Source organism: Filicampus tigris, chromosome 9 (genome assembly GCF_054856515.1).
Source record: "Filicampus tigris isolate MCC_2025a chromosome 9, RoL_Ftig_1.0, whole genome shotgun sequence".
Lineage (NCBI taxonomy): Eukaryota > Metazoa > Chordata > Actinopteri > Syngnathiformes > Syngnathidae > Filicampus > Filicampus tigris.
In genome coordinates, this window is record NC_141225.1 from 23745372 (window position 1) to 23754019 (window position 8648).

Consider the following 8648-nt stretch of genomic DNA (forward strand, 5'->3'; position numbering starts at 1 on the left):
ATCAGCCACCACACAAAACCTGCCAAATCTAATAACCAACCAATTCTTCATCCGTGCATCGTACTGAGAGCTATTTGTTATACGTTTGTCCCTCTCAGGGTTCAATAGGTCTCTTTTTATAACTTTACCAAATATTAGTGTTGGATATAATTGAAATGCGTTAGTGTAACTAATGAAGTGTCTGAAGAGACTAGTATTTCCGTGCTATTATGGAATTACTTCTAACTGGAGTCCTGTTCACCAGCGTTTAATGAATTGATGTTGGTCATCAAGAGGTTGCAGAGATCATCGATTTTACACCCATGTGAATGCAATTAATTGTCAATATAATTGATTGTGCATAACGGCGCCACCAATTACCGCAAACTCGGTCGGCTCCACTGAACGTGGGGCCAACAGCCTGTCGTGGCTCAAACTACATGCGTACATAAATTTAATTAATTACTGGTCTTAAACAGGAAGTCAAACCCAAAACATTTTTTTTTTTACAATATTATGTTCTATGCAGCCCCACTAGTGTAAACAAGTTTGTGGAATATGAGTCGAGTAGTAAAATCCACCAGTTTTTGTCCATCTCAGGTGGCGGCCATTTTGTCACTTTCTGTCGACTGAAAGTGACATCACAATTGCTCACGGCTCACCTGTTTTCTGAAGATGAGCCGTCATTGGTCGTTACCTGAGCCCTGAGCGACTGTGATGTCATTTTCAGCCGACAGAAGTGACAAAATGGCCGCCCCCGATGGTGGCTAAAAATGGTTGGATTTTGCTGCTTGAAGTGGAAGTTAACCCAAACATTTTTTTTTAAGAATATGTTCCCAGCAGGCCCACTAGTTAAAACACGCCATTCTGATTAATTTTGCGTTTGTGGAATGTAAGTTAAAGCAGCAAAATGCACTTGTTTTTGGCCATCTCTGGAGGCGGTCATTTTGTCTTCTCTCGACCAATCACGGCTCAGATTCAGAAAACAGGTTAGCCGTGATTGGTCATTGTGAGCAGTCGTGAGGTCATTTTCAGTCGACAGAAGACAAAATGGCCGCCCCCAGAGATGGCTAAAAACGAGTGGATTAACACTTATTCCACAAACGCAATATTTATCAGAATGCCGTGTTTCAACTAGTGGGCCTGCTGGGAACATATTCTTGAAAAAAATATGAACTGGCATAATCTGTAGCTGGCTGTTGCCTTGAAAGCAGTATGTGCAACCTTTTATTTGATTGACTGCACTAGCTGCAATTGTGAAAGTGCTTGTTGGATTTTTGACATCCGATGTAATGATTACTTTGCATTCCTTAATAAGTGTCATGTTTGTGCACCCGCTCAATGTAAATATTCATGGTGAGGCGCGGAAATATCCTCAGCCTCCATATTGTCCCTCCGAGGAATTCCCTCGTCCCTTTTAGCTTTCTCAGATAAGGGCATAGGAAGGAAGTTATCGGGAAGAAAGTGTTATCTTGTGTTTTTATGACCCCTGCTCTTTCACACGCTCCTCTCCCTGCATCGCATTTGCATCTTTGGTGACAAACTGTTGTTTTCGCGAGAGAAAATCAAAACGCGTTTTAGAGGACTGGATGTGGAACCTCACTGTTTTCGCAGCTTCTCCTCTTTCCCTCGGTCACCACGTCTCTTCTGAGCTTGGTATCTGTCGGCCTTTTTCTCGTGCGTCCATTGCTGCTCTCCACGTTATTCTCGCGCCGCCTCCCCTCCCTCGGATTCACCCCTCGTCTGCTTGTCACACCGCATCACCTTTCCCCCCTGCCTCCCACTCGCTCGCCTTCTCACCGGATCCTCTTTTTGCGCTTCCCCCAGGTCGGCGACGAAATCTTGGAAATCAACGGCGAGAGCACCAAGGGCATGAAGCACTTGCGAGCCATCGAGCTCATTAAGAGCGGGGGCCGACGTGTCCATCTGGTGCTCAAGAGGGGCGATGGCTCGGTGCCCGAATATGGTGGGTCAATCTATGAAAACATTCCATTTTCCCCCATCTTCACACCCTGAGCCGGGGGACGGCCGGCGGACGGTGGTGGGTTGAGGGGAAGAGAACTCCATCCACCTCCCTGGGAACCTTCGTCCACCTCTTGGGACAACCCCCCCCCCGTCCCCCCAGGGAGGGGCAGGGTTGGTGTTGTCTGGTGTCTTTCTGGTGGAGGTCACGCTTGCGCTTTGGGATTTTTTTGGGCTGCTGGCGCCCGTCCTGCTGTCACCCACTTTCCATGTCATCCCACTGTCACTTTTCACCTTCAAGCAGAATCTCTCCGCTGGGACTCTACGGGACGGTGGTGGCTCGGTGACCGGACAAACTGTTTACAAGGTTTCGATGAGCTTAAGAGTGAAAGATGCGTGTTCCTTGTGATGGCTCCTCATCACACCTTAAATGAGCTTGAAGAGGAAGAAAAGACAAAAAAAAAAAAAAAGAAAAAACTTGACCAATGTATCCCATATTACAATGGGGGTTACTTTCGAACACAGCTTTTGTCAGGACGTGTCACCAAATATTTATGATATTTATTGAAGGTGAATGTAAGCTACTGAACTAAGGATTCTAAGTGCAAGGCTCAAGAGAGAAGCTCACATGACGTGCTTGACATGACTCACTCATTCCATCTTTTTGCACCCACTGTTAAATATCATTGAACGCTGTGACAATTGGAACTCCACCCATCCACATTCAAAAGTAAGTTGCTCCCACGGTAGAGTTTTGTACAGAGATGAACAAATAGAGGCATTTTTACAAGTATTTTTGTTCTGTGTACAGAGCCAAAAAAGCAAAACCACATATAAACGGAGCAAAGTCTATTTCTGCATGAACCTGTCAACAGTGTAAATTGGATCTTTTTTTCCTTCTGTCTATTTTCCATAATATTTATGGAAGTTTTTTTTTTTTTTTTTTTGTAACTGTTTGAGCAGTTTTGATCGATAGTCCTGTTCAATGTACAATATTTTGTTTTCGTTGGCTTTCGCTACCTTTGCCTGTCTTGACAAGTGATTTGATTTGCGCTACAAATGTGCTCGTCTTTCCGTGCACAGCGATGGCATCATGTGACCTTGTATTTGTTTTGTTTGCTTTTGATTTTGTATTTTTTTCATTGGCACAATCGTTTGTTGATTCCTGTCAGTGATGTAAAACTGCTTCATATGCTGTTGTGGTGGGTGTGTGCGAATGTCGCTTTTTTTTTTTTTTTTTTTTTTTTTTTTTTTTTGCAGAGGAGTGGTGTCTTTGCTGCTTGTGTGTCCAAATGTTTGCTTGTAGCTTTGTGCGATTGTGTGTGCGCGCGTGTGTGGTCTTATGCGTGCACTTGTTTGCGGGTCTTTTCTCTGTAAATGCCGGTTTCCACTGAAGGGTTTGGGCAACTTCCTGGACTGTCTCTTTAATCTGAATGACTCGGTGGTCAAATAAACTTTTTTTTTTTCATTGAAAATCAATGCAGACAAAAATCCTCCTTTCTTTAAGTTTCTTCTGAGTGATCTAAAACCACTTCTCTTTCTCTTTTATCTGTTTCTATCTTCCTTGGTGTGGTATTGCGCTGGGCTGTTGTCTTCCTTCAGGGGTGGTGGCTCCCCATCTCACTGCATGTTTGAGAAATGACAAGATGGGGGAGGCCTCTGTCCTCCAAAATCAAACCACGGTTTGTAACTGTCCTCCGCTCCAATGCCCCCCCCCCTTTCTATCCACCCCCCTCCCCCATCCTGATGTCTGTGTGCTGTGGCATCACCTGCCTGTGCTCTTGCCCCATCTGCCATCCGACCACAATGTATTGCCAGCACTGCCGCCGCATTATTCGCTGTGGTCATGCTGCACCCAAAGCCGTTCACGTCTGTGCAAAAATGCCAAATGCAAAAGTTTTTTTTTTCCTCCATACTTGAGACGCTAGACCATCAGTAATATGTTTTGGTTAAATGAAACATGTTCTCATGAGAATTGTGACCGATTTGACGTGGAAATGAAGTGAGCGCAATGACTGATGATGTTTGGGTTGCTGAAAGAAAAATATTGATTCCAATTTTGGCGCGTATGCCCTCCATAATTATTGGCACCCTTGGTTAAGATGTGTTCTTTAGCATGTCATAAATGCAATATAGGATAAAAATGTAAGAAAAAGGGGAACATCCAAACTTTAATTCAAGTGCATTTATAGAATGGGGGGAAACATTTAAGAAACAATTGTTTTGGATCAATTCTTTTGTTAAACAATTTTTAGTACTTTGTACAGCCCCCTTTTGCCAACGAAACCGCATCTTATCATCTCCTCTGTTTCACACAATGGGAGAGTACTGAAAGCGAGATCTTTGAACATCCTTATTGCACAATCCCTCAAGTCGAGCAACCTTGGTTCTCTCCTCTGCGCTCTCCTCTCCACAGGTTTTCAATGGGGTTGAGGTCTGGGGACTGAGATGTGCATTGGAGGAGCCTGATTCTGCTTTGTCTGTTGAACCATTTCTACAATTTTCAGTAAACATTGAATTTATTTGAAGGCTTTTAATACATCTTAACCAGCGGTGCCAATAATTATGGAGGCCACTTGTATATAAGTGCTGTATACTTATTTTCTGTGCTACAGTAGTCATTTTGTATCTTTTGGGAACTCCAGTTTCACTCAAGATACACTGTGATTGAAATGTTTTTGACCAAGCGTAGTTTGATTCAATGCTGTTTTGTAAATATTTTCATCCATCCCAGAGGTCGGCAATCTTTAACACTCAAAAAGCCATTTCGACACGGTTTCCACAGAAAAGAATTCAATGGAGCCGCAAACACTTTTTGACATCTGAAATGAAGATTTTTACCTATATATATATATATATATATATATACACTTTTAAAAATAGTATGTTGCTTGTGAAGTCCATGCAATCCATCCATGTTTCAGAAAATACAATTTTATTTATTAAATGAACACATTTTGAACTCATACCCCAAAAATGCAAAAAAAAAAACCAACAGATTTTTTTATTTTATTTTTTTTATCACATTGTAAATGTGTGAACAAAATGTGACCCGCATACGCAGAAAAAGAGACGCCACTCACGACGCAGTATTCGCGGAAGTAAATGTGGTCCGGCGTGTCGGGGCATTTTGACAGTGGAGCGATTCGGTAGGAGGTAGAAATGCAGGATTTAGGGGTAATGATGAGGCGAGGCTTTTCGATCTCAATTCATGGAGAAGTGAAAGATGACGTCATGACCGCGCATAAAAAATGTGCCGATTTGCGGTCGCATTGCAAAAAAATCTGATACGTAGGCCGATCTACGATCGCGTTTGAAAGTGGCCAAAAACTTTGAATTAATTATGAATTAAGACGTGATACACGTTTTTTCGACAAATAATATACAGTATACTTCAATCGGACACTTATCATTTATTTTCCCAAGCCACACGGAGCCGCAACGTAAGGATAAAAGAGCGGCGGGTTGCCGACAGCTGATCTCGCCATTTTGATGAAGCACTGTACTAAAAATGATGTCAAGCCGTGTGACGTGTGTTATGGCAGGACTTTTATTAAGTGTGTCACTGACTGCTGGTTCTGTGTTTGCGCAGTTCTCACTCGGGAGCAAGAATACAATATAGTGATTGCATCTTATAGGACGTCCTACTTATTCTCGTGAGAACATGTTTTTGTTTGTATAGACTGAGGTGGCAGTCCAACAAATCGACCTTTCTGTCCCCAAAATCATTACATCCTCCGCCTGTGTGAAATCATTGCGTGTCCGGATCCTAACTTGCTTTGAACAGCGTCTTCAGCATCACGGTAGTGCATGACAGAGCATGGCTAATGGGTGCAGTCAAGCTAGGTCATCAACGAGCAACAAACTGGCACTGATGTCTACCAGTCAGCCATGTGCGCTTCCTGAGGTGAACCCAAGTCGACCCGGGAGCAGGTTTGTTCTTGTTAACGTCGGCTTCACAGACGTGCCGCCGCCTTTTGATTTGGAACCTGTCGGTTCCTTTTCTTTTCTTTCAATCTGCCGCTGTGTCATCTAACAACGTAGCCATGCTCGCTGGCAACTGTGCACCCCGATGGCTTTCATTCAGCATGGTCGTCGTCGTTGAGCAAGTCATGAGCTGTTGCTTGAAAGCATGTTTGACCGTCCCGGCCCGGTCTGAATGTCGCACTGTGTTGCAGACGGCACCCCTAACGACAGCAGCGCAGCCTCAGGGTTACAAAACGCTGCGGAAGTGAGCTCTCTGCCCTTCAACGAGCCGTCGGAGCAAAGCTACAAACCAGAACCCCAAATCTCATCCCGGACCAGGAAGGAGACGACCCATCACTCGTCGGGCACCGGCAAGCACCATTCACGTCACCGCCATCGCTCTCCTCGTAAGAAAACCAGCACAGGAAAACACAAAAAGACAAAATCTGCCGGGAAGATCAATCTGTTTAAGACGAAGGATGATGACAAGGGAAAATACGGCCAGCGGCACCATTCGGGCGGGCACCGCCACCGCTCTCCCGACAAGGGGTACAAACGCTCGCGCAGCGCCGAAAACGGCATGGAGGGCCGCCAGGGTGGACGCCGCCACGGCCGCTCGCCCGAAAGACACCGGGCTCACCACAGCCGCCACCGCTCTCCTTACCGTTCGCCTCGCCGCTCGCCTCGCCGCTCGCCTCGCCGCTCGCCGCCCCGCTACAGGTCGCCCCATCGCTCCCGCCACCGCTCCCCCACCAGACGCCACGGCCGCTCCCCCGACCCCTACCGCAGATATGGCTCCCCGCAGGGAGCGCGGCAGCGAGGCAACGAGAAGCCCGCCGCTGCGGAGGCAGTCTCCAAGGAGCCGTCGAGGTCTCCCGAACCCAGCCTCGCTTTTGAGGACAGCGTCCTGCGCGAAGGCCCCGCCCTGGTCCGCCTCAACAGGCAGGCCGGGGACGAGCGTCCCATCTTCAACGACAGCCTCCTGACGAGGGCTTCCACCATGGAGCGGGCCTTTGGCGAGGACAGCCTGCTGAGGGACATTTCCCGCAACCCGAGAGACACCTACAGGAACGCCTCCCTGCCCAGAGTGCGCACGCCCGACTCCGACTTGGCTTACCACAGGTACACCTCGCTCCTGAGGGGGCGATCGCCCGAGAGGGCGGACAGGGACAGGAGTTACCCCAGCAGAGGATCGACCCCGGAACCGTACAGAACCCGCAGCCTCGGACGAGACATCTCCCCGATCAGAAGCCCCCCCCGAAGGGAAGACTCGGAGGACGAAGAGGATGACGACAACTTTGTGGCGGCTAAGGTGAGAGAGTACTACAGCACGCTCAAGAGCGATGACGGTCGCTCCAGCCGACCTCTGCTCCCGGAGCCCAAGAAGACCTACAAGGACAACCCCAGAGACCTGAGCATCTGATTGGACAGCAGCCATCCCATCACGGCCGCTACACATAATTCACCTGACGTCTCCATGCCCATTAAGATGTTTGAAAGTAAAACCAGTTGTGTACACACGGCAGACCACAACACTTGCACGCAGATTTGATCAAATTGATGTAACAATGATCAGTTACAACCAAGCCAGTGGTTCAGTTGTTTTTTGTTTTTTTTTCAAAGTATGATTTATCGCCCCCCCCCCATTTCCCTCTTGAATTGGATTGATATTCTACGTTTAGAATAATCCAGACTTTTCCATAAAATGTAAAACCATATAAACAATGATGTGCCTAACAGTTCCATTAACAGCCATTTGTTTGTTTGATTTGATACTCAGCAGGCATTTTGTGCTGCACATGATGAAATGGGGAACAAAGGAAATGTCTGTAGTTTTCCACAAGGATCCTATGGTGTGCATGTCTTTACTGGTCTCTATCTCTCATCTCTCTCTCTCTCTCTCTCTCTCTCTGACTCTTTATCCCCCCCCCACCCCCCGTCACTGTTTTATAGACATTTGACCAGACTATAGCACAAGCCTGCATTTGTTTGTATATTTTTGGACAGTTTGCAGTATGTGTACATTCAGAGCTGATCATTTTAAACGAATGAAGGGGAAATGAAATTAAAAGTTAAAACTATAATGATGGTGATGTTAAAATAAAATAATATATTCATCAAATGGTGAAAATGTTTTTTTTTTTCTTTTCTTTTCTCCTTTCTTTGGACTGTCACAATAGCATTTTAAGTAACACGTCTACATTACACAGATTAAGGTAGAAACCTTACCCAAAGCCACTTTACTCTTCAAAAACAAGCTAAAAACAAAAAAGAAGTCCTATTTTTACTTCATAAGGAAACTATTTTGCTGTGTGGCTGTTAAATGCAACCTCAAAAGACACTTTTCACATCAAATTAAAAACGAGAAAAAAAAATCATCTTATCAACTAGCGTTATCTTTTCTGTATTTAGCATTATATGGCTAATTTTGTGCCAGACGGATGAGTCCGTAGTTTTTGTCAAGATTACACATCAACTTGGTGGAAATTTGAGCTCAGAATTGTTATATTTGAGCACCCCAAAAACAAAGGAATGAGGATGATGACATTGTTAGCACAACGTGTTTGGAGAGATAGTCTTTGAAGCAAAGAGCTTCCATCTTTACCCAACATCAAAGCTCATGTGCGTGCAGTCGGGCGCACATCCTCTTCACTGCTCACTTTGGCTTGCGTCTAAGCCGCTTTTCACCCACTTCTTCCTTCTCCTTAATCACCAAACCTTTCTTCAAATAATCACGAGGG

At 45.6% G+C, this 8648-nt stretch overlaps 1 protein-coding gene across 6 annotated transcripts in view; it reads left to right on the forward strand.

The window, feature by feature from the left end:
• magi1b (membrane associated guanylate kinase, WW and PDZ domain containing 1b) overlaps positions 1 to 8029 on the forward strand; it is a 96095-nt gene extending 88066 nt beyond the window's left edge. For all 6 annotated transcript variants that reach the window (XM_086041838.1, XM_086041842.1, XM_086041840.1 and 3 more), the window contains 2 exons: positions 1807 to 1945; positions 6120 to 8029. In XM_086041838.1, the coding sequence (XP_085897964.1) occupies positions 1807 to 1945; positions 6120 to 7330 (1350 nt within the window). In that variant the 3' untranslated portion in view covers positions 7331 to 8029. The remainder of the gene's footprint in view (positions 1 to 1806; positions 1946 to 6119) is intronic.
• Positions 8030 to 8648: the final 619 nt, after the last annotated feature.